The sequence below is a fragment of the Panicum virgatum genome, chromosome 1N (assembly GCF_016808335.1).
Source record: "Panicum virgatum strain AP13 chromosome 1N, P.virgatum_v5, whole genome shotgun sequence".
In the NCBI taxonomy this organism is placed as follows: Eukaryota; Viridiplantae; Streptophyta; class Magnoliopsida; order Poales; family Poaceae; genus Panicum; species Panicum virgatum.
Window position 1 is genome coordinate 44,685,854 of NC_053145.1, and position 26,530 is coordinate 44,712,383.

At 50.2% G+C, this 26,530-nt stretch overlaps 2 protein-coding genes across 2 annotated transcripts; both read right to left on the reverse strand.

The window, feature by feature from the left end:
- Positions 1–10,903: 10,903 nt before the first annotated feature.
- Positions 10,904–12,710, reverse strand: LOC120654107. The gene is made up of 4 exons (XM_039931679.1): positions 11,822–12,710; positions 11,630–11,728; positions 11,509–11,550; positions 10,904–11,423 (listed from the first exon to the last, which is right to left on the reverse strand). The coding sequence occupies exons 1-4, from the start codon at positions 12,073–12,075 to the stop codon at positions 11,396–11,398; spliced, it is 423 nt and encodes a 140-aa protein (XP_039787613.1). The 5' UTR covers positions 12,076–12,710; the 3' UTR covers positions 10,904–11,395.
- A 2,148-nt stretch (positions 12,711–14,858) lies between these two features.
- LOC120656023 (U-box domain-containing protein 26-like) lies at positions 14,859–17,012 on the reverse strand. Its single transcript, XM_039934007.1, has one exon. The coding sequence runs from the start codon at positions 16,777–16,779 to the stop codon at positions 15,556–15,558; it is 1,224 nt and encodes a 407-aa protein (XP_039789941.1). The 5' UTR covers positions 16,780–17,012; the 3' UTR covers positions 14,859–15,555.
- Between the last annotated feature and the right edge of the window lie 9,518 nt (positions 17,013–26,530).

Below are 26,530 nucleotides of genomic sequence, written 5' to 3' on the forward strand. Positions count from 1 at the left end.
TTTGGTGGTGGTGTTCTGGTTCGTGGTAGTGTGGTGGCATGCAGCTTGATGGATGTGATGTGTTTCTGCCCGTGTCTCGGTGACTCCGGCGTGGTGGTGGCATTTGGGTTGGGCTGACATGCGGAAAGGCCTTTTGGTCGAAGCCTGCTGGTGTAGCGCTCCAAAGCCCATGTGGGAAATACGTGCGTATCAGATGGGCCGAGCGCACTAAAGCCGGTTTGTTTGAATAGTGCCTTGTGCTTTCTTCTTCGAGTGCCCACACACAGGCAAGGAAGGAAGAAGTCCATCACGGTGGCTGCAGGTGCGAGACCATTCGCTAGTCGATCCTCCTTGGTCCTTGCATTGCATTGTCCTTCCCCGTCATGTGGTGCCAGCTACGGCCCCCGCTGTCACCTGGATCGCCTCATGTGGCGTCCACCATATTAGCATTATCGAATTCTAGAACTGCGCCCTCCCCACACGCACGCACGCACGGCATGTGCGCCCCCCCAATCCCCCCACGGATCAAGCCGCCCGTCCGCTCCGTCGTCGGGGTCGGGGGAGTGAAAGATAGAACCCAGACCAGAAGAATGCTGTGCCGCACATGAAGCATCACAGGCAGGCGAGGCGTGCAGCAACAGCGCCGAAAAGGGAGCAGGCACGCGCACAGCCCAGGCAGGCGAGGCGACGTGGCGCGCACCTCCAGCACAGGGCGCCGCGGGAGCTTCAGTCCTCGATCGAGCTGTTCAACAGCACTACAGCAGTGGCCAAGGCCCGGACGAACGCCGCCGCGACAACCGCAGGGGTGGGTCTATCGCAGTGGGAGAGAAGAATCTCATGCCATCGTCGCCCGTTTATCGACGAGGTGCTCCGTCGTACGGCAGGCCCATTTCTTTTGGCGCCTAGCTAGGACCGCCTAGCTAGCTAGGCCGCGACACCTTTCTTTCCCGCACAAATTCTCATGTGGATTCCCCATATGATGCTGCTAGCTGCTACTGATTAATCTACTAGTAGTATACTAGCACCCACTCATCACGAAAGAAGAAAAGAAAAGAAAACACAAAACAAAACAAAACAAAAGGAAAAGGGAGCAGCGAAAAGATCGCTCGGAAAAGGCAGGCGGAGTGGCGAGCAGACGACGGAGGGAGCAGCGTAGGCAATAGAACTCCACTGAAGACCGTGGACACACCCTTTCTTTTACAAACAAACCAAACCTACACACACAGTGCATCACTACAGTGCCCGATTATATTCTCGCAAAAAGCGCAGGACGCAGCAGCCAGCAGGCACGATTCCCCCTTCATTCAACTGGTGGCCGATCGATCCCCTCCTCTTTCTGAAAGCGGTCGCTGGGTTCTATGTTATCCTGCCCATCGCAGCGATACAAGTAACTAGCAAAAGCAGGCAGGAGGTAATGCGAGGACCTGTCAGCAGATACCGGCGAGAGGGCCGGGTGCCTGCATAAACAACTGGATCGTTCTCGGTTGGTGGAGCTCGAGAGGTGTAGTTTAGGTCTCGAGCTCCCCCTCGCTCGAGCTCGGATATGGTTATTTGTCCATTTCGTAATAATATACATACATGCTGAGCTGCTTAGCTTTAATTTGGGAGTTGGCGTCGCTTTGACCAGGACCGGTCATCGTCCGTCCAGTGGCGGAGGCTGGAATCACCGGCAAGGGGGCTGCTTCCTCCTCTTCTTCCTCCCGCCCCCCTTTCTTCTTCTTCTCTCCCTTCTTTCCTCTTCTTCTCCCTCCCCCTCTCCTCTAATTTCCATGGAGTTCATGGGGGTAGGGGGGCTGCATCCGTCAGTGGAGGGTGAGGCATGTCTTCGTGGACAATCTCAGGAATTCTCTGTTCCCCTACCCCAACATGGAAACAGATATAATAGGTGGTGATGACGCAAATGCTATCGTTTATAAATATGTGGTTCCAAAAAGGAACCCAACCAGCAAAGGAGTATTAAACTAAGTTTGTTCAGGTAATAAGTGCTTTCGAAAGTTCTGCAGAAAATGTTTTCTCCGCCCATTCTAAAATAAATTTATTTGTTTACCCTAAGTCAAAACATACAATGTCTCACCAAGAACAATACTACGATAGTATATGAGCATCATCAGCGTCCTGATCTGTTATGAAATATGTTTTCATAGTTTCTTTTATTACGTGGTGTATATGGTGGTATTTTTTTTCCGATAAACTTGATCAAACTTACAGTAGTTTGATTTAGGATAAACTTTAGAAAAGTCATAGTTATGGACGCAGGGGTAAGATTTAATTTAGAAACTTTTCTATACTTTACCTGATTTTTTCCCGTTCCTTTTCTGTGCACACAGCCGGGGAGCGGGGCGGGAGGGGGGGTTAAAATTTGTGTTCCTTTGAGGCTGGATGGCAAATTTAAGTAATTTGAGCCTAGATGTTCAAGAAATTCCCACGCATTTCACTCTTTTCTTTTAGGTAATTCATGGATCCCTCTTTAACTATCCCCGTCAGTTCTTGGAACAAGTCTATCACCTCGTGCTCCCACATGAGCTAATTAGAATTAATATAAGAATAAGATTAATAATTATAATTATTTATCTCACATTCTTTTTCATCTATTAAATGTTCTAGCACATACTCTAAAATATATATTTATCATTATCTAGTTACAATAGATTTCATTTTGCATCACACCTCCATATGTATTTGATATATATTTAGTTGAACTATCTGTTTGTGAATTGATATTTTTATCTCTTCCATCATACATGAATATATGGTGACATATATCGTGGGTAGTATTTTTATATAAATAATATATTAATAATGATAGAAATAGTAATTTAGAATTTTATATTGGTGCACTTTAATATTTTATTAGAATTACATAATTTAGATTCAGATTTAGGAGTAATTTAACTTGTAACATTAATGATATAATTGGATAATTTATATGCAAATTTAGGGTGTATTTGTATTATTTTATAGTGGTATATGTGGGTAATTTACACAAAGATTAGGGGGTTACTTTAACCGGTCTGATGGTTAGTATAATTAGAGTTGTTGGATTGACGGATGAATGTTTCTGATTTTTATGAAAATTTATAGGATTTTTCTATTTTTTTAGAGTGTCTACCTATGATCATTGATGGCTTCACGTGGAGACTCCAAAGAAGACTTCAATTAGTAATAATAAGATATAAGTGGTTGAAAATGAGCACCCCTAAATTGAACATACAGGGGTGCAAACAAGTTGCCGTAAAAGCATCTCCAAGAGTACTTTTAGATGGTTTAAGGTGGATGGATACTCTTAGCCTTTGGCGCACCTATTCCCATCGTTATGAACAGAGGACGAAAGATGTTTCAACCGTGGTTTGCTGATAGTTGCTGAAAAATCATATCCATGGTCAATAGCATTATCCTTCAAGTTAATCAGCCAACTCTATCTACACTGAACACTCGTGGACGGAGGCTCCGGACCGGAGCTTTTTTATTTTCTTCTGGTGAGCTAAAGCGTAGTACAAAATTCCACCCTGTCGATGGAGTAGAGTGTAGAGACCAAGAGACGGAGTATCTACTACGAGAAGTGTCGCATGAATCCCGCTGGTTTGATTGTACTCGACGGCTCCGGCCGGAGGGAATCCAGATCCACGGGCTGAATTCCGGACCAAGGAAAGCTCGCTCCTCGCACGATCACAGCTCGAAAAGCATCATCATCTCGTGGAACAGTCAGACTAAAGCAAAGGATCTTTCCCTCCCGTGGCGTCCTGCTCTGCTAGTATTCGACGACCGGCTTCCTCCCCGGCTAGTCTCGCCTGCCACACTGCCAGCGACCAGCATGGACAGTATCACCGGCTGCTCTGCTTGCGAAGTGCGAACACGCTACACGCGAGATCGACCGGCGCCCGCGCGATCCACGGCGACCGCCACCTCTTTTCCGGCCCGTCAGTGCGCGGAGAACGGCGACGAGATGCCAGATGCGGACGGGCACTCCCCTTCCCCCCGTCGCACCCCTTGCTATAGATAACAATGGAGAATGGACTAATCCTCCGTGCGCCACCACGTCGGCAGCGCGACGACGGCCGTAGGGCGGGCCCCGGGCGGAGGTCCGGCTCTGTTCATTCCCCGGCCCTCGCCGCGCGCACGCTGCAATCATGGGCCAATCTTTGACTCCGCAGCAGGGGAGGGGGAGAGCCGAGGTCTGGACGGCCGGCGAGGGGACCGGGCAGGGGTGGCCGTGGTGGTGATAATGGAGGCGCGCGGCGCACAGTGGAACGCGTCGGCAACAGTGGCGCCTTGCTCGGGCCTCAGGTGTCACGGCGGGGGCGCCCGGCGACGACGGATCGGAGCCACCGCCAGCACGGGGCCGATACGGCGGCCGCGGCTTTACGCTCGCTTTGTGCCCGGCTGCTCCCCTGCCGGTGGGTAGCGCGACGTGCTGTGTTCTTTTTCAGGCGGCCGGGGAAGCAAACAACATAGCAGTCCCGGTCCAAGTCCCCGGCGAGGGTGCGCAGGGGAGGAGGTGGCTGGCCCTGGCTCCTGGCTGCCTGGCCGGGCGCACTAATGAGTGACGAGCGGCATCGGAGCGGGGGGTAGTCTTGGCAGCTCCGCTCGCCAATCCGGTCAAAAGGGACAGCAGGCGCCGCAGGGGAGGTGCTGCACAGCCTGCACTGCACTGCACTGCACTGCAGCTATTTGCAGCGGCCAGCGGCAGTTGCCCCGCCCAGCCCACCCTTTCTCGCTCACTCTCACAGCCAGCAAGCCCCTCCTGGCCTGATGCCATGCTTGTCTACCTCTAGCCTGGGTTTCCGATCCCCATCCCGTCGCCACTGCTCGTACGCATGCCATGCCATGCCATGGTCCTCCTTTTCAAACCGCACGATCCGCCTCTGTTTCACTGCCTGTAGTGTGTGTGTCCTTTGTCCTGTCCATTGTGAGTGTGAGTGTTCATGAATCATGAGCAAGGTTAACCTAACCGGTGGGAATCGGTCCGGTTCCGGTTCCGGCCGGTACCCAACCGGCCAAAATTCAAATTTTAAATTTGAATTCAAAAAATGAAAAATTCCCAAAAAATTCCTAAAAATACTTTGAGGTGTGATGAATCTAATGGTGTCAAATTTTCTCAAAAATTCATTCATTTAGTATAGTTTGTGGGAATTTAAAGTTAAATCAAAAAAGAAAAAGAAAAAAAATGGGACGGCCCATGAAGGCCCACCGATCAAACCGGTCAAACCGGCCGGTAAACCGGTAAAACCGGTCGGTAAACCGGTAAAACCGGCCGGTAAACCGGTTGCACGGGAGCGTTTGAATTTCAAACCGGTCAAACCGACCGGTAAACCGGTAAAACCGGCCAGTAAACCGGTCAAACCGGCCGGAACCGGTTGCACGGGAAAATTTGAATTTATTTGAATTTGGATTTGAATTCAACCGGTTTCCACCGGTTACCGGCCTAACCGGTCCGGTAAACCGGTACCGGAGGGCGGCGGTAACCGGTTTCCGGTTGGGAAATAAAACCCTGATCATGAGAGAGAGAGATGGAGAGGACGGAAACAAAAGAAAAACAGAAAACAATTGCGGAGAGAGGAGAGGGGCGGAGGCTGTGATAATTGAGTCAATTTCCTATATGTCATTGGAAAATACAGTCTATCTCTTATGTGTCATTAAAAATTACATCATCTCTTCTATGTCATCGTTTATAATTTCTCATCCCTTACATGCCATTGCCGTTAAAATCAGCTAACAGAGCTGTTAAAGGGCATAGTGTAAAGTCAATAATACCCCTAGCTAGGATGGATCATATTTGTGGCCGAAATCCCTTCTATGCCATTACAAATAAAAACAATATACAATGACCTGGTTATTTTATCAACAGATAGAAGGCCAGGTAGGGGCCTTCTTTAGCTGGTCGCAGTTCATCTCCTCATCGTCCCCATGGTTTGTGTGGACGACGTAGAGATGACGGAGGGTGTGGCGTCCTCCACGCCACACGCTCCTCGTGTTCCTGCTCCAGGGGCAACTGTGCCTGTGGAGCAGCCACCGTCGGCAGCAGCGCGCGCTGCTCGCCGGCAAGAGTCAGGGCGCCCATCAAGGGCCCCCTCACAAGCTGCGAGCGGCGGAGCGCTGGCAGCGGCTAGGGAGTTGCTTCGCAACCCCCCGGCTGGAGCAGCCTCGCCAGACGCCCTGAAGCAGTGGCGGGATGACGTTGACCGTCTCCTCCACCTGGCTCAGGCCTCCCCCAGTTCTGCAAGGACTGGGCAACGACCTCCGCCCGGCAATGCGGTGGTACCTTACCACCAGCGTCAGGGCGGTGCGTCGGCGTCCGTGCACTCCCCTACCGTGAGGGGTGCACGAACAGAAGACCTGCGGGCGGAGCTCAACCGCCGGCGCGCGGGAGAGGATGCCCGCGTCTCCGTTGAGAGGGCGCGAGAGCGCCGTCTTAACATTGAGGGCCGTAACCTCAACGCCGACTTGGATGTGGTGGCACCCAAGCCCCCGGTGAACGCCCAGATACAGCCAGGCGCACCAGTTGCCGGGGTGGGCTGCGCTGCACTGGCGGACCACCTCCGAGCGGTGGCATGGCCATCCAAGTTCCGCCCCCATCTGCCGGAAAAGTACGACGGTACCTCTAACCCGTCGGAGTTCCTGCAGGTGTACGTTACTGCCATCACAGCAGCTGGTGGTAACGGCGCCGGCGCCAAATGTCGTGGACTATTGGGGGTACCCACAGCCGGGTGGCGGAGCGCACCCGCCTATTCCCCGAGGGAGAGTGCTCGGGGAGGTACTAGGCGATTGGGCTGATCTTAGCTCTGAGATAGGCACACAAGAACACACAATCTAGAGTGGTTCGGGCCGTCGGAGCGTAATACCCTACGTCCACTGGGAGAAGTTTTGATCTCTGTTGAGTATGAGTCTATCCTCTGCCGGGCCTTGGTTCTCCCCAGCCTCGGTCTTCCTTCTAGCGGGCGCCCCCTTTTATAGACAAAGGGGTCGGATACATAGGACGTTGGGGCCCCGACAGGTGGGCCCAACGTGACTGCGCAGCATACTACGCAGAGTATTCAGATGGGTACAGTGGTTACGGATCTTTCCTCCGATACGCTCTGCTAGCGCTACAGTGGTCTTCTCTTGTCCTGTCACCAAGGTGTCCGTTGGGGGAGCGTAGCTTGCGGCGTAGCCTGTGGAGGCTATTATGTAGGCGTCATAATGGGTGAAGCCGAGCCGTCGTATCCATCTGTTATGGCAGACTTGGCAGGCGCGGCGTGGGCGGCGCCTGCGGCTCCACTATCTTGGTAACACGCGATCAATAGTGCCTCCTGGTCAAAGAATCACCTTGGCTTCCACCGCATCAATGCGGGTGTCCACCTACCACAATAAATGCAGTGGTGGGTGAGGCTTAGTATGGAGACCAAGCGGCCTTGAAATGTCGTGCTTGTAGACACGTGTCGCTCCGGACCACCCCGAGGCAGGGCGTCGACTTCTTCCCTTAGCGAGTGGTCCGGTTACCATACAAGGGGTCCGGGACCCTATGAGGGGTCCGGGGCTTCCGCGGGGGTCCGGACCCCTCGGGAGGTCCGGAGCCCCGGCTGTTCGGGCTGCCCGCCTCTTCCGGGACACGCGTCGTTCCCGAACCTTTCCCAGTCGTGAGGCAGGTCCGGAACCGTCGCCGAGAGATCAGGACTCCGGACCACAGGGGTCCGGCTGTTTGGACATAGTCAAGGATAACTACAAGGCTCTTGCCTAGATACAGCAAGAAGGGGTACCCCAGTCCTGGGGTACCGACAGTGGCCCCCGGGCCTACCTCGGGAGAGGTACGAACCCGCGGGTGGGGCCACTATCGTGATGTGTTTCTACGTAACCTGATTACGCTGGTGTGCTCATACAAAGAGCGGGTGCTCCAGACCCCTGAGGCCGGTACACCGGTTGCCAGGTTCAGGCTCTAGAGTGCTCTCCGCAGGGCGATGAAGGTGTAGGCTTAGGGTACGGAACCAAGCTAAGCGGCTACACAGACCTCTGACCGCTCAGGGAGCAACACCACCTCCTGGACCTGGCTCTTGGCGACCGTGGCGAGCGGTCTCCGCCGGAGCGGGCCACCGGAGTGGACTTGAGTCGACCGTGGCGAGCGGTCTCCGCCGGAGCGGGCCACCGGACTGGACTTGAGTCGACCGTGGCGAGCGGTCTCCGCCGGAGCGGGCCACCGGAGTGGACTTGAGTCGACCGTGGCGAGCGGTCTCCGCCGGAGCGGGCCACCGGAGTGGACTTGAGTCGACCGTGGCGAGCGGTCTCCGCCGGAGCGGGCCACCGGAGTGGACTTGAGTCGACCATGGCGAGCGGTCTCCGCCGGAGCGGGCCACCGGAGTGGACTTGAATTATTGCTGACGAACCAAAGGAAAATGTCACCGGACCTCACAGTAAGGTGCAAGAAACCAAGCCTTATACTAGAAGGGAGCCCGGGACCTCTAAAGACAGCAGTCTTGGATACTAGAGTACATGTAACAAGGTAGTGAAGTACGTAAGCTTAGGGTACATTACCAGGCTAAGCTACGCGGAGCTCCTCTACCCCAGGATACGAGTACCACTTCTCCAGAGTAGGTCCTTAGGGGTCCGGACTGCCTTCCAGCTAGAAGGGGCGTCCTCACCTGACTTCAAGCCGGCGACTTAACTTGGATCGCTAACAAAAGGAAAGACTCTGTTTGGGGGGAAGAGACGGTTAACCAAGAAATAGCCAACCAGAAAAAGTGAATGTAATTAGAGTGGTGGCGAGACAAGACTAAGAAAATAACTCTCCTTTATTAGTGTGGTTATCACGGTATACATCAGAGGTCGGGATTACGAGGTCGGAGCTCCACCGCTCCGGACCGCTTTTTGCCTGTTTGTGTGATAGTGCCAGAGGTCGGGTTTATAAGGTCAGACCTTGACCGCTCTGGACACACACATAGGCGCCACGTTATTACAAAGGAGGATCTCTTAATCTTTTCTTAGGAGTAACCTACGGCTGCATGCTATACAGCGTGTTCTTCTCCGGTTGGAAGTGGTACGGTCACTCCTGAATTCTTCATAGTCGTCGGAGGCGAAGGCGCCCTAGATGTGCTTGAACTGCATCATCCAGCATCACCTCGGGGGCTCGGGGGGCCACTCCTTGCCTAAGAGCTGTCATATGCTTAGGTAGCATGAGACAAATTCTTTGGCTTTGAGTGGGAGAGACCCCCCTACCGCCGTCGTCGCCTGCCGATGGAAACCAGACGCCCTTGCGCAGCAGAAGGACCGGACGTGGAGCGCTGAGAGGTGCAGTCGTTCGCCGGCTTGTCCTTGGTGCTAGCGCCAGGGGCCTCCGCGCCTGGCGGCGGGGGCTTGTCAGCAGCAGCGCCGAGCTACGCTGAGGCGGATCTCCGGTGCTGGCGACGGCAGGACGACACGGCCAACTTCCTCCGGGATGGCCGTCGGCTCCGGGCTCCATGTTGAGAGAAAGCCTTAAGCCGACGTCATACCGCTGGAGAGGAAGGATGACCGTTGCTTGAGAGAAAACCTTGAGCCGACACCGGGATGGCGCGGGGCGGCACGCGACAGGCGTCGCCCCCGCGCACCACCGTGCCGGCTCTGAGGCGTCGTAGTGGCGACGCACAGCAGGCGCAGCTGCCGTGCACCGCCGCACCGAGGGCGCTGGCGCCCCAGTGCCACAGCATGCGGCGTGGGTGCCACCATGCCTCTCTTCATCTTCTTGTCCGTCGTTGCAGAGGATGAACACGGCCCCAGAAGCCTGAAGATCCAGCCAGCGCCTGTTCCTCCCCACGGATGGCGCCAAATGTCGTGGACTATTGGGGGTATCCACAGCCGGGTGGCGGAGCGCACCCGCCTATTCCCCGAGGGGGAGTGCTCGGGGAGGTACTAGGCGATTGGGCTGATCTTAGCTCTGAGATAGGCACACAAGAACACACGATCTAGAGTGGTTCGGGCCGCCGGAGCGTAATACCCTACGTCCACTGGGAGAAGTTGTGATCTCTGTTGAGTATGAGTCTATCCTCTGCCGGGCCTTGGTTCTCCCTAGCCTCGGTCTTCCTTCTAGCGGGCGCCCCCTTTTATAGACCAAGGGGGCGGATACATAGGACGTTGGGGCCCCGACAGGTGGGCCCAACGTGACTGCGCAGCATACTACGTAGAGTATTCAGATGGGTACAGTGGTTACGGATCTTTCCTCCGATACGCTCTGCTAGCGCTACAGTGGTCTTCTCTTGTCCTGTCACCAAGGTGTCCGTTGGGGAGCGTAGCTTGCGGCGTAGCCTGTGGAGGCTATTATGTAGGCATCATAATGGGTGAAGCCGAGCCGTTGTATCCATCTGTTATGGCAGACTTGGCAGGCGCGGCGTGGGCGGCGCCTGCGGCTCCACTATCTTGGTAACACGCGATCAATAGTGCCTCCTGGTCTAAGAATCGTCTTGGCTTCCACCGCATCAATGCGGGTGTCCACCTACCACAATAAATGCAGTGGTGGGTGAGGCTTAGTATGGAGACCAAGCGGCCTTGAAATGTCGTGCTTGTAGACACGTGTCGCTCCGGACCACCCCGAGGCAGGGCGTCGACTTCTTCCCTTAGCGAGTGGTCCGGTTACCATACAAGGGGTCCGGGACCCTATGAGGGGTCCGGGGCTTCCGCGGGGGTCCGGACCCCTCGGGAGGACCGGAGCCCCGGCTGTTCGGGCTACCCGCCTCTTCCGGGACACGCGTCGTTCCCGAACCTTTCCCAGTCGTGAGGCAGGTCCGGAACCGTCGCCGAGAGATCAGGACTCCGGACCACAGGGGTCCGGCTGTTTGGACGTAGTCAAGGATAACTACAAGGCTCTTGCCTAGATACAGCAAGAAGGGGTACCCCAGTCCTGGGGTACCGACAAACATAATGACCAAACAATATATATAAAAACAGAACAATGACCAATGTTACCCATACCCATACAGAGATATGTCAAATATATTAATTACATTGCAAGCTGCGAGTTTTGTTCATACAACTAATTTTGGATGTCCAAATATGCATCATTGCTAGCAACAAGTGCTGTCCATACATGCCAAAAACAGCAGCAACAACCTCACAAGGTTCCAGCAAAATAACAGCACATAGTCTAGGTTTTATAAAGAGCAAGCAAAACATGACACATCAACTTGCAGCCCATACATAACAACAACTAGACATTCAGATCTGGCAGTGAAAGCTTTTTTTTGCTTCTAGTATGTGAGACAGGGCTATGCTTGTGGGGGGTTGTCTTGCTTCTAGTACCCATCGCTGGACTATCATGTGGCACTGAAACTTGTTTCTTCTTCAACTTACCTGTTGTCTTTTCCGTCCCTACTGTCTTTGCCTTCCCCTTCGATTTCTTCTCCTTTGTAGGCTTCGAGGTAGCTGGTGGTGGTGTGCTTTCACGTGTAGGTACCATAGGGTACTCAATGGAAAATTGCTATATCTGGTTTGAGCCACTTCCAGACCTGCACATGTGTTCCATACACGAGGACATATTATGATTGTTAAAAGATCTAAATGGTGTTGAACAACAAAGTGCTACAAATGTACCTGAGAGAGTGTCCAGAACCTAAGCTAGCTGAAGCACTTTGGCTGTCATGCAAATATGTAATCAGAAATTTGTGAAAAATTTTAGAAAACAAAAGTAGAATATAAGTGTTCAGATTTTTACTTAGGAGGAAATTGCATTGTTTTTTGTGTTGAACCAATAGGTACAATGCTGCTCTCACTTGTTGGTGCAGTAGTTTTCTTCTTTTTGTTTGGTGGACCCCTAAATACCATGAACAACAATTAAATAATGTTAAAAAGTAGAAATTGCAGATAACATATGATAGAAAGGCTAAATCAATATTGTAATACGTACTTTTCAGCTAGTAAAGCTGCTATATCATCAGGATCACCATCCTTGCAATTATACCAGCGATGGCCATATCCCTTGCAAATAGGGCACTGATGTTTACCTTTCGGCCTTGCACCGCCACTAGCCTCAGTACAACCTTTGAACCTCTCGTTCTGCCTTCTACCCGCTGTAGATTTTATGAGTGGTGGATGCATGAAGAAATCATGGTTAGATTGTGCCCATTGTGCCTTGTCAGCCATGGCAGTGATTAGAGCCATGTATGCAGCTTTGAATTTCTCAACCGAGTAATATGTGTCAATATATTTCTCCAAAGGTTCCCTAAGAAGTGTGATAAATGCAATGACATGTTTGCAAGGTATGCCTGTGACATCTCATTTTCTGCAAGAACAAGTTCTATTTTGTAGGTTGACAACACATTTGTAGCCACTACGATCTTTCACAGAAACCTCTTCAAGAATATCCCCACTTCTCTGTACATCCATATCCAAATTTCTACTTTGCTCTCTCAAATTCTTGATGATGTGTGGCAAAATGTCTCCTTTCATCTTGTTTGATATATCCTTTCTAATATCCCACTTGTCCATTATAAGTTGCCTGAAATTGTCCATCAAATCATCCAAATTCAGGCCCTTGATATTCTTTATCCCATTGTTGAAACACTCTGCCAAGTTATTTGTGACATAGTCAACCTTGCAATGGGTCAAGAATTGACTTCTTACCCATATCTTGGTATGGTTTTGCCTTATATAATCCATTGTTGGTGGACATGCTTCCTCCATTAGTGTCCAATGCTTCTCAAAGAAGTATGGGCTTCAAGAATATGCTGCTGGCTAGAGATTTTCTTCAAATATCTTCCATGTATATCTTTTCTTGAAGTTCTTAACTAAATGTAACATGCATTCCCTATGCTCTGCAGTTGGAAATACATCCTTAACCCCTGCCATCACTGCTTGTCCAGCATCTGTACATATAGCTAGACCTTGTGGAGATACAATTGCATCTCTAAGCCTCTCCATAAACCAAATCCAGTTGTCATTTGTTTCAGAGTCAAACACTCCAATTGCAACTGGATACATCCAATTGTGTCCATCTACAGCTACTGCACATGCTAGCTGCCCCCTATATTTTCCTGTAAAAAAATATGCTATCTATTGCCAAATATGGTCTACATCCATTGAGAAAACCATCAATGCATGGTTTCATAGCAAAGAACAGCCTATTGAATCTGATTTGGTCCGCTATTGTGTGATGGTCTATAACTACAAAGCTGCCAGGAGAGCACCTTTCAACCTCTGCCTTAAACCTATATAGGTTATTGAAGCTCTTGTCCCAACTACCAAAACAACTTTTTGTGTGCCAATTCCTTACTAGTATACACTCTCTTATAGGACACCTCTACCTTGTAACTATATCTATGTACTAATAAACAAAAAAACAAATTTGCCAATAATAAACAATTATCTTTATTGTGACACCATCTCTATATGTAGAAGCATGTAACCTCCATCTACATCCTTCTTCTTCCTTCCTCGAATAATAAGCCCTCATTCTCTCTGGATCACTTTTCTCAATATTATACTCAAATTCATTCTTGATAGCATGTTGAGAAAGAGCCAACCTAAATTCTGCAATATTGGGATATAGGCTGCCTACGCTCATTGGAGGGTCATTTCGATCATATGCTACATTAGCCATAGGTAGCACAGGATCTCCTCCAATCAGACCATCCTCTTCCCCAAACTCCACATCAGATTCAGATTCAGACTCACTTTGTGCACCCACATCACCACCATCCACATGTGTCTTAGGAGCAGGTAAGTACATGCCTTCATCATCAACTTCCATATGTTCTTTGTGTGGTTTAGGATTTGCCAAGTGGCCATCATCATCATCAGGATCGTCATGAGGTTCATCATTAGGTTTTGCGGGTTGTTGGCTAGTTGTAGGCTTACTACGTTGGCTGGATACATGCTCGGTTGACTGGTTTGTTGTTGGCTTATTATGTTGGCTGGATATAGGCTGAGTTGATTGGCTTGGTGCAGCAAAAGATGGGCATGCAACAGAAGGGGTGCAAGGGATATCAAGTCTAGCTGAAATTACTGAATGGATGCACTCAATGATAGGCACATCTCTAGATTCAGTGTATGTAATGGTCATGCGCACCTCCTTGTTATCAACATGTTTGCTAAACATTGCAAGCAATTCCTGATCTGTTCTCACTTCTACATATTTTTGGAAATCATCATAATAGAAAACATGCACTACTTCCTGAAATCCATGAGGGTACTGATCCACAATTTCTCCGACAAAATCTTTGAAATTGCAACTATCAGAATCCACAACTTTGCTGAATCTATAGCATGAATCCTTCCTACATTTCCTAGGGTTGGCTTTAAAATGGATATCTAGCATAAAACTGCTCTAGGATTCATCCTGTTAATGAAGAAAAACTAATTGTTTTTTGTTCCAATTCAAATAATTAGAGAATGAAAATAGAAAAGAAAGTAGTGAACTCACCTACAGGAAGCCAATCGAAATGGTTCCCTTTCGTCCCCATCGTCACCTCTGTCCGCGCCCGCTACCCACGCGAGGGCGGCGCGAGCAGCTCCCTCCCAGCGCTCGCCCGCACCGCCGGAGGGGCACACGGCCCTAGCGCCGGCCATGCGCTGTGCCCGCCAGGGCCACGCGGCCCCAGCGCCCGCCCCAGCGCCCGTGCTGTGCCTGCGAGGGGCGCGCGGCGCACAGCTCCCAGCGCCCGCGCGCCCTAGCGCCCGCGCTGCGCCTGCGAGAGAGGGGCGCGATTCGGGGCTCCTCCTTCGCGAGATCTAGGGTTGCGGCTGTAGGCTCCTTTGGAGATGCGTCGCGATGGGGACGGGGTAGAGAGCTCTCGGGGGATAAAAAAATTGATGAGGTAACTTCTATACTTTGGAAGAAGGGTATTATTGACATTTCACAATGCCCTTTTAACAGCTCTGTCAGCTGATTTCAACGGCAATGGCATGTAAGGGATGAGAAATTATAAACGATTGCATATAAGGAATGGGGTAATTTTCAATGACATATAAAAAATAGACTATATTTTTCAATAGGAATTGACTCGTGATAATTTCACGGCCACAACATTCCATTCTGCAGAAGCATCCTGCATCCTGCAGCCTGCAGGAGGGGGCAGCCCCACTCCCCCACCGCCACCGGCCAAAGCCCTGCCTCTGCCCAGCTTTCAATGCGCAATCTCCCCAGTCCTCTCGCTGCTTCGCCTGTACTTTCACTGATGGCCCAAACACACACGCACCCGCGCGCCCGCCTGGTGGCAACAAAAAACAAGCATTGTTTTCCCCCGGGTTTTTGTTCGCGACCAGGGAAAATGCGAAGAATGAGTGCCATGTAAGAATCGGTGATTGCGCTGCTGCTACTACTGTTGATCGAATCAAGAACCCATCCTCCTCCCCTCCCTGCCAACATTACGTACGTACAAAACTGGACAAACATTAGGGAAAAAAATATTCTACCGCGTTCCTCCGTCATTACATACACGCCGCCGGCGCCGGCGCCGGCGCCGGACGCCGCGGCCGTTGCGTTGCTCGCACGGCCAGGCCATACAAGCCGGCGGCTTTTCCCTTCCCTTGCATTTGCGGCGACTGGCCATACAAGCCGGCGGCCCTTGGGGAACGGAACAGAATCCACCAACTGCGACGCGGGCGGGCGATGATGAATTGATGATGGCCGGTGGCGATCGATCAGTACGGTTGCAGGAAGTCGTCGGAGTTGGCGATGCAGTCGGTGGTCGGCCAGGCGGAGCGGAGCAGCTTGAGGAGGTGCTGCGCCTTGCGCTTGGCGCGCTCCGAGCACCCGCCCTGCACCATGAGCAGCAGCTGGCTCATGGCGCCCGCCCGCACCGCCTCCACCTGCAGCGCCTCCGACCCGCCCACCACGGCCACCAGCGCGCCCGCCGCGTGCTCCGCCGCGCGCCCGGACATGGCGCGCACCAGCGTCGCCACCGCGGCGGACCCGCCCCCGGCCCCGGCGACCACGGCGTCGCGCCCGCCCTCGGCGCGGCACAGCCGCTCCACGGCCGCCAGCGCGCGCTCGGGCTCCCCGGCGCCGCCCTCCGCCACGCGCCGGGCGAGCGCGGACGCGGCGCCGGCGGACACCGCGCGGGGCCGGTTCTCCTTGGCCAGGCACAGCGCGAAGAGGCCCCGGATCCCGACGCGGACCGCGCGCGCGTGGGCCTTCTCCTCCACCAGCGCCACCAGGCCGTCCATGACCCCCTCGGCGGCGCCCAGCAGCGCCCGGGCCTCCGCGCCGGACGCCGACGCGGCGGCCTCGACGACGGCGCCCGCGTTGACACTGGCCTCGAGCGGGCCGGCGGCGGCGAGGACCTTGCCGAGCCTGGCCACCCGCTCCTCCCGGGCCACGACCTCGGCGGCCTCGGCCTCCCCGAGGCCGACGAGCGCGAGCACCGCCATGGCCTCGGCCTGGAGCTCGTCGGAGCCGGAGGCGAAGGCGACCTCGAGGAGCGCGGCCCTGGTCTCGCGCGTGGCCATGACGAGCCTGTTCTTGTCGGACTCCCTGGCGAGCGCCCTGAGCCTGCGGAGCGCGGGGAGGCCCGGGCCCTGGGCGACGAGGGAGCGGACGAGGTCTGGGTCGGCGGGCTGCTTGGGCGTGGGGATGCGCTCGACGCCCATGGAGTGGTGCGCAACGCACCAGTCCTGGATGAGGCGGCGGAGGGTGTGGTTGGGGATGAGCGTGAAGTCGGCGAGCGGCGCGCGGGTGACGGGGCAGGTGGTGTTGCCGGTGGCGACCCAGGACTCGATGCTGGCGCGGTCGTAGGTCTGGCCCGTGGACACGGTGACGGGGTCGGCCATGAGCTCCAGGGAGATGGGGCACCGGAAGTACCAGGGCACCTGCACCCCCGCCGTGTCCAGGCCCAGCGCCAGCGGCATGCTCCCCGGACCCGGCATTGCAGCCCCGCAGCCGCTTGCTGTTGGTTGTGGATCTGGACCGATCGAGCAGCGAGAGCTAGCTCGCGCCGGAGATGGACTTGGAGGTAAGCTAAGCGTAGCGTGGTGGGGGAAGAGAGAGAGAGAGATAGAGAGAGAGAGAGAGAGAGGTGGTTGAGTTGAGGGAGTGGTGGGTTGGTGGGTGGAGAGGATGGTGCTGACCGCGGGTGCGGTGGGGAGGGAGGAGGAGGAGGAGACCGGCCGATTCGATCGAGGGCCGGGACGAATGGCGCCGGGTATAAGTAGGAGGGAGGTGGCCAGCACGTGTGCGGGTGGGGGTCACTCACGACTACGACTACGGACTACGTGCGTGCGGGAAGCGGGAGACTCTCGTTGGCTCGTTGCCGCACTCGAGCCAGATGCTGCCGCAGCGTCCGTCAAGGCGTCAAGCCGTTTAACCGGGTTGGCTCATGGCTAAGCCTGCTCAGCTAGTTAATGGGCTGGGCCGGATTGAACCGAGGCTCCCGCTCCACCAGTCCCTGCCACAGTGCTGGGACCCACAGCGCAGCGGGCCGGACAAATCTTGTTTGGTTCCCGTTACAATTGGTAACCAGCGTTACAATTGGTAACAACTTTGACTACTAATTACGGTGTCAAACAAAGTCAATTTACAAAACCAATTTCAGAACCCCGCGCTAGTGACCCTGAATAATCTAATGAGGCAGTTGGCCGCGCGATTATAAAATGATTATTGTAGCATCACTGTAGCTAATCATCGATTAATTACCGTCATTAGATTCGTCGCGAAAAGTTACACACATTCCTAAAAAGATTTTGCGATATTCTTTTCTCAAAAAAAAAGTGTGCACTAGTTTTGTGCAAAACCAAACAAAGGCCATATTGTTGAGGACTTGAGGTTGCCCGTGCGCTGCTGCTCGGGTCGGGGTGGGGGCGAGACTCGAAGGCTTGTTGGCATCCCCCGCCATGGTTCACAAAACCGGACGGGAACCGACGCGGTTTCCGCGGTTCCCGTTTCTCGTTCCGATTCAAAAACGAAAACCCAGTCGGAAAACGCCGGAAACCGCACGGAAACGCCGGAAACCGCCCGATTTCCCGTTCCCGGACTTCACCGGGAAATAACTTCCCGACGGGAAGTTAAACCCTGTCCCCCGCAGGCTCTGCCCTCTCCCGCCCTCCATCGCCAGGCAACAATACAAGCAACGCGAGCACGGAGCAGCTCGACCTCCCGCTCGCCCCCCATATGCCTTTGGGTGGCTCCGAAGAAACAACGGAAGCGCGGGAAGCGGACGGGGCTACCCCTACGCCGTAGCCTGTCTGAGCGCGCGTGTGCATGGGGATCGGATGCCGACGTCTCTACGCTAGAGTGGTCACGCACAGTACGCACACACGGGCACACCTAGATGCCAACCCAGCCATCGACCCACGGCAAACGGCGGATTCCTTCAAACGGCCTTGTTTGTTTTCCCCACGCTATTCCATTCTATGAAAAGAATTTTGCATGCATAGTATATTAAATGAAGTTTATTTATAAAACTTTTTCAGAAATGTGTGTAATTTTTCGCGACGAATCTAACGATGGTAATTAATCGATAATTTGCTACAGTGATGCTACAGTAACCATCATCTAATCGCACGTCCGAATGTCTCGTTAGATTCTTCAGGGTCACTAGCGCGGGGTTCTGAAGTTAGTTTTGTAAACTAGCTTTGTTTGACACCGTAATTAACTGTTAAATTGTCACTATTCACTAGCACAGCACAAACCAAACGCAGACGTTGGCCCTGTTTGGATACCCTATGTTAGTGTTAGTTTGTGTTAGATCAGAGCAAACTAACACCTAAATACCCAAACAGGTGTGTTAGTTTGTGTTAGATGCAACTAACACCCCCAAAAAACTAGCACTTCTTAGAGGTGTTTTTGTGTTAGTTTTGGTGGAGTCCACAGGAAAAAAGAGAAGTCCCACTCTCTCTCTCCTCCCTCTTCTCTCTCCCATGATTGGAAAAGTGATTTTATTGTCAAACTAACACTAGCATCTAAATATCTCAAGTGTTAGTGTTAGTTCTGTGTTAGAAACTAACACTAACATCTAACAGTGTTAGTGTATCCGGGCCGTTGTACTCCAGTTCGGTCCTGGTGCCTGGTGGTAAGTAGTGCTACCGCTGACGTGGACAGTGGTAGGTGGTAATACTGTGCTACTCCAGTTGCTGATCGAAGGGAGCTTCATCCCAAGGGCCAATGGGTTGGTCATGGCTCGCATAGCTCTAATAATCGCGTCAGGTTACGTGCTCGTGTTGCCCTACACCCACAGTGACCACGCGCGTGGGGTCAACGCAGTCAACGACGACATGTTCCGGCGGCGGCTCCACCTGATCGTTCTCCCGTCGTCCATGGGCAGTACTTCCTCCGTCACAAAAAAAATTAAATCTCGCTTCTTGAAAAGTCAATTTTTTTAAATTTGATTAAATTTATATAAAATATTATTAATGTTTGTGTTACAACATAAGTATCTTTAGATTAATCATGTAATATATTTCTATACTACATCTATTCGGAGACACAAATGCTAATAATTTTTTAAATAAATTTAGTTAAAATTAAAATAATTTGACTCCTCGAAAAATGATTTTTTTTTTGAGACGGAGGAAATAGTGTTTTGTCGGTCGCCGCGCTGTCCGGCTCGCCGTTTAAACCTGTCCGCTTCACACGGGGCGGCCACACGATGGAGCCGGTCTACTCCCTTGATTTTGATTTGAGGGTGGAGCCTCCATCCATAGGCAGGGCCAATTAATGACCTGGCGACAACTATTCGATCGGTGAGAGCGCCACACGGGCTTGTAGTAGTTTCTGCACATTTTGTATGTGCTGCTGCATCTCTTCGCCCAAGCAGACGAATTTTGGATTTTAGTTACTATACTATCATGTTCCGTGCTCCAATCATCAGGCTATTTAAAAGGCCCGTCTGAAACACAAGAACGGGCCTACCACTAGGCGAGGAAAAGAAAAGTTGCATGCTAAACACATATGGCCGTGTCATCTGTTACAAAAATCAGGGCATGTGCAAATAAAAATTGGAATTGTTTTGTACCCTAGGATTGCGCTCATATTGAACTAAGGTAATTGTCACAAGAATGGAGCTAGCACTACTAGAAAAAGAAAAATAGAATTTGACACATATTGTTTTCTTTTATTACAAGGATCGGTGCATATTTGTATTAACAAAGGGATCTAATAAAAAGCTCTACCCAAAATCAAGAGGTACCCCCACCGTACCATTTTTATTTATAAGTTCATATTAGGTTGTCCTAAGTTCGATTTGGCTAGCTTTGACCAAATCTATAGAAAAATAGAACCACCACAACAACAACAACATATTAACAGCAAACATATAGACTACCAACAAATATTTCACGGTGAATTCTAGGGGCGGAGCTACCCTATCGGCGGGGTGGAGCGGCCACCGCAGCTACCGGCAGGCTCGTCTCAAGACCCCCCATATTTTTTCGGCCCCTCCATATTTTGCCGTCCTCTGTCAAGCCTTCATGTCAACCTGTAGACGCAAGATTGGAGATAAAAGGCAGAGTTGTAGGTGGACTATATTTGTATCCATGAGCCAGCAAAGGCCAGCACGAACTAGCCGCCCAGAGGCCAACTGGCCAAAGCCCGATACTACTATCACTTGTTCCGGTTATCAGACTCCAGAACCCAATAACCCTTCTCTTGCAGTGGGTGCGTTTATATATTTAGAGTCCAAGCGGTGGCGGCGGCTGCCGTGAGCACACCAGAAGGTGGGGCAGTGGGCGTGCGGCGAGCCGATAAGGGCGCGGCCTAAATGATTTGGAGTTCCTTAGTGATTTGCTAGTCCTTTTATTTCAAAAAGTGATTTGCTAATCCCTAGTGGTATGTGTATTCTTACAACATTTTGAGGCATATGATCACTTTATTGTTACTATAAATTTTTGATAGCATATTGACGCAAAAACTATAAATTTATTTTCAAATTTGAGGTAACATTCTAAAACTTTGCTTGAAATTTGTAAGATTGCGATGTGTGAACGCGCTACTGCGGTGTGAATGGGTGCGTTTATATATTTAGAGTACTCTTTCGCTAAAAGTCACCCCACCTATAATAATTTCCTGGCTCCACCACTGGTGAGTTTTATGGAACAATTTTGGTATTGTAAATATTATTCTTTTTCTATAAATTTGGTTAAAGTTTACATATTATTTTTTATGAAATCTCTACCACGTTGCACCTTTGGACTTTAACTAGTAGCCCCGCTACATACGGGACAGTTGTATATCGCTTAAACTTCTATCACCTGAAGAAAGACTTTGTGTAGGCGTAGGCTCCGGTTTGGCCGAACTCAGTCTTTTGTTTTTCAGCCCCCACATGTGTGTATACAGTAGTCCTCAACATAGAAGAGTACGATGCTGCCTCATAGATTCGTTCTTTTTTCCATTCTCTTTCGTTCTATTTTCTTTCCAAATTTTCTTTCATTTTTCCAACCGTTATTTTGTCTTCTCGCAATTAACATGTTTTTCTTTAAAAAAATTCATTTTTTCATTTTTTCTTCCTTGTATTTTACGTTGACTTTTCTGGATTATGTTTTTTCTCTCTTTTCTTGGTGCGATAGGTTACTTTATATCCTAATTTGTTACGTGAGTTCACATGTTGATTTTAACTTTATATTTTTTTCAATTTTATTAAAATAATAAATTTTATCACTACAGTACTTAGTATATTTGTTATTACTTTGTATATTTCTTTTCACAAACAGATTTAGCGTCTCGGTCTGCTCCAAACTTGCTATTACTTAGCATATTTCTTTTCACATGCAGATTCATTTCTTCACGATCCAAATAGGATGAGGCATAATATTATTATTTTTCTATTCTCCTTTTTGCTTTCTTTCTGTAATACTAATTTTCTTTTTTCTTTTCCTTTTTAATTTTTGTTTGGCTTAACTAAATTATTAGTCATCTTATAGAATTTATGTAAGTTGAGAACGTATCACGTACTATTATTTTATAATATATTTTTTATATACTTATTTAGCACCTTTATATATACTTATAATAATACATTTTTGCGATGTAGATGCATTTGTTCTTCCTGCAAATTATTTTTCTATGTGTAACTAATTAGTTCCCAATGCTAAATTATTTGTTCGCTTTGTAGATTAAATTGTTTGGTGATGTTTATTGATTTATTCGTCATACTCATTTTTTTATTATTTATCCTGTGCAATCAATGTTCACGATATTTATTCTTTAATGTTTTGTTTGTGATACATTATTATTTGTTCGTTATGTTTAATGTTTTATTTATAAAAAATAATTATTTATTCGTGTTGTTAAAATATTTATCTCTAGTATCCAAAATTAAGTATTTAGTTTTAAAGAAAAACTTTTTTAAAAATTATTTTGCAAACATAGGTAAGTGTGGTTTTGTTTTGAAGATTTTATTATATAAAAAAGATAATGATGCAACCTAAATTTGATATGGATGCTCGGTTTAATACTTATTTAGTTTAGAATTTGCATGCACGTGAGTGATATCATCATCATTGCACAAACAATAATCCGTCTACCCTATGTTATTGGGTTGACTGTCCATCTATTTCACACAAATTAATTTTTCAGATTATGGTTGGTGTAACTGTGACCGACGGTGACATATAGGCTACATAAAAGTACTGCATCGAACTTATCCTAGGACCTAATAGCATTTGTTTTCCATCTATCCATCCAAGTTAATAGCTACTCTCTCTGTCCTGAAATTTAAGGTATTAAAGAGTTTAAAATTTGTATCTAACTGTAAGATATTCTAAGATCTTTTGGGTCCAATCTCTCTCCCCATATTAAATCCATCGGGCCACAAAGTAATAAACTGAATGGAGATTTCCTAGATTTTGATGCGGCAACCAGTGGCTAGCTAGTAATCTTGCTATTAACTAACTAAATAGAAAATTAATGAGAGATACATGCGTTTTTTTCGCATCTCTTTATTTTGTTGGCCTCTTTATTTTATTGTCAAAACGCTACGAGTATTTCTCAGGTTTCCTCTCGTCCGCAATGGTCGCGCTGTAATCTTCGTTTCCACTGTTACGCGCGGAGCTTCTACAGTACCAGCACAGTACAGCTGGCTTTGTTTGGTTCGCGCTACAATTGTAGCGCACTAGGAATAGTAACAGCTTTGACCACTAATTATGGTGTCAAACAAAATCAGTTTACAAAACCAACTTCAGAATCCCCGCGCTAGTGACCCTGAAGAATTTAATAAGGTCTTTGACCGCGCGATTAGAAGATGGTTTCTGTAACATCACTGTAGCTAATTATCTATTAATTACCGTCATTAGATTCGTCGCGAAAAGTTACACTCATCCCTAAAAAGTTTTTGCAAATAGACTCCATTTAGTATTTCATGCATGCGAGATTCTTTTTTCGAAAAACATGCGCGTTAATTTTGTTGCCAAACCAAACAGGCCAGGGGTCAGGCGAGACAAAAAAAAAACCAGTTTGACCGTGCTACAGTGCAGGTTCAACGCACCCGTCGAGGGAGCACGCAGTGAATCTCCATCCACCACATGTAATAACGGTTGTCAGTGCCGCTGCACGTCTTCGCGGTGCCCAAGATTATCCAAACGGCAGCTCCCGGCCGCCCCCCGGTCCGGTCCGCGCTCCGCGGGCTCCGACGCGCTCTGCCCGCACGGGCGCGTGGGTTTCCGGGCGCCTCGTTGCGCGTGTCGGCACCCGCGCCCTATCCGGGCCGCCCATCCGTCCGCCGGGCGCCGGGGCCTCGCGGACCCCCGCTGGTCAAACCGGTCAATCCCCCGCTCCGGGGCCGCGGGCCCCGTGCCCCGGCGAGAACTGGAGAAGGAAGCTGGAAGCCACCGCCTCCCCCGCTTCCGCACGTCGCTGGCTCGCTCGGGACCCGGTGGCTGCCTGGCGACGCACGGACGGGCAGGGCCGGGGGGACCACCGTCCTCCGGGCGCAAATATTCAGGGAGCCACGCAGGACGCAGCCGCGGGCCCCGCGCTCCTCCTCCGTAGCCACCGCGGGCGACGTGTCGCCAGCCGGGCGCCCGCGCGGGCGTGCGGGACGGGGCGCCGGTCCCTGACGTGTGGGGTCCTCGGGCGGGCGCCTATGAGTGGGGCAGGGGGGTGTCCCCGGTCAACCGGGCAGTGCGCGGGGTCGGGCCGGGGCGCACGTGCGGGACAGCGGGGGCGAGCGCTCCGAGTTTTGACCGTATCGTGTTCGGCGTGGGGGCTATAGGCTCGCCGGCCGGTACGGAATCCTCACCCCCCGCCTCTTTTTTTAGAGGAAAGAAGAAATATATTAGACTAAAGTTGAGTACGTCATTAGATTACAAACACGTTGGAATACAATCTGATTATCTAAAAGTCTTGTATAGTCTAAATTTTCAACTCCAGACCTATATGACGCTTCGTATAGAAGGCTGCACAGGCAAACACTCGACGTGCACATGCAAACACCCGGCAACAAACTCGAGAACAGAAGCCCAACGAATGGCGGCCAACACTCCTGCAGGCGAAGTGGAGAAACTTATTTCTTGTGTCTTCCATCTTCTTCTTTCTGCCACCGAAGAAAAAAAAAGTCTGATCTGCATATTCTCCCTAGTTCTTCATTGTGGTCAGATCTAACCACAGCAAAACGGAGAAGAGACTGGAGAAAATTATTCCATGAAGGTGGCATCATCTCCACCTTGATGTCACTACTCGGAAAACCAAATCTCCATGTCGTTAAATCGATGAAGTTGTTGGCGTTGGTGTCACCCCCATCTTCAACAGATCCGCCATGGAGAAGACGAATCCACCCTGCCCCCTTGCCGTCACCGGAGAGGAGGAGGAAATAAATCTCCAATACCAAGAGACTTGGCATGGAGAGACTCTAAACCTAAAAAAAACTTTAACTCTAGATGATTCGATCTACTGGAGAAAACTAGAAAAAAATGATGGATCTCCACTCCCTTCGACCTCCGGCGAGACGCCGAAGGGAAAGGGAGGGGACCAAGCGGTGTTGGAGGCGGGAGACGCCGGCGGCGGCGCTAGGGCTCCGAGTGGAGTTGGCGACGTGAAGCGTAGCGGCTTTTCTCGGGCCCCGCCTCCTTGGATGGCGCCGCTGCACTGCACGATGCCACGATGGGGTGGGTGCTCGTTTCATCCGGGTGCTGCACGATCCTATCTCCGCCGTCCTCTTTCCATCTGATCTCTCTACTTGTCCTTTCTGTTTGGTTTTGTTACCGCGCAGCTCCGGATTACAGAGTTGACGCACGCGACCTCAGGGCCGCGCGCATGTGAATGCACCTCACTTGCCTGTAGCAAAGGTGCGTGCGTCCTTATCATTTGTTTGCCTTCCTGTAATGATGAGATGCACAATCCCTCTTCCGGTGATAGGAGCACAGGATTCCGGAAAACAATGTCGCCTTGACTAACGCAAAATTGGATAAAGATCGCGCCGAGTACTCTCCATCCATGTACCAAAAGTGCAGTGGGAGTTGATGGGGAAAAAAAGGCGTGCTTGATTTCTTCGTAAAGCCGAACCAACTGACAAACTGGTCTAACTAATTCTTATTTTTAAATCCGATCATTATGTTCAGGTATGCATGGAGTGGGCCGCAAATGCCGTTGCTATCTTCTGTTCCATGCATGATTATCTTTCCATGCATGTTTTTTTTTGTCTTCTATAACTCTTGTTATTGTTATGCTATGATTGGTCCTCCTTTTCGTTCACCATGTAGACGCTTCGTGAGTGAACGAAGCTCCCTTGCTCATTACAATGGAGGGCCATGTTGATTTCGTTGTGAGAAAAGAGGGAATCGTCGAGCCATCTCCTCCATGCTGAGATTTCGTTGGTCTGCTCAATGCACAATATAATCTAGGGCTAATCTTGGCCATTGTTACACATGTATGATTGCATCGCCTCCACATGTTATATATGCTGATTTAACCTCCGACCAAAAAAATAATCCCGTTTTGATCACATCTGCTATTTAGGTGAACATTGACTCCCCTTCCTAAAAAAAGAACATTGACTCCCCTAGCAAAAGGAAACGTAACAACTCAGATACTCACAACGTACGCACATCACCCATATGAACATATGTAGGCAAACCCTACCCCTATGAGCATCTTCGAAGACTGAGCCGGCAAATTCTCAAGATTGATGAAGTCACCACAGACGCCTCGCCGTCGGCGGGAACGTCGCCTACCACTGAAAACACAACGCTTTAAATTCTAGAATATTCGCTCCCACGGGTGGTCAAACCCAGCACCTGAGGTGCTACTGAGGCTCATGTAACCACTACACTATAGGCCCTTTCGCAAAAGGAATCGTATGTGGTTGAGTGTTTGGATCCTTGCATTGGCAAAAATTTTCTTCTTCACCCCTAAAAAAAAAAATCTTCTAGGCAATTCAGTCCACCTTCTAGGCAAGGTAATAAGACACTATTACGCTAAGCCTAGCCCGGGGGTGGTAGGGTGAGGTGATGGTACACGGGATTATGGGAAATCAAACCTATATCATTAAAGGTTTGGCTATGGCATGGTCACTGATGTTTAATTAATTTCTATTAAATATTTACAAACTTTACTAAAATTTTGAGCCTAAGACGATTTTAGTGTCTTTGAAAAGAAAATTACATATATATAGCACTACTTTCATGGTACAACTTTTTATTTTTTTCCCATCTGAGGTCTATCCTACAAGTTACAACTTTTTTTTGCAAAGCA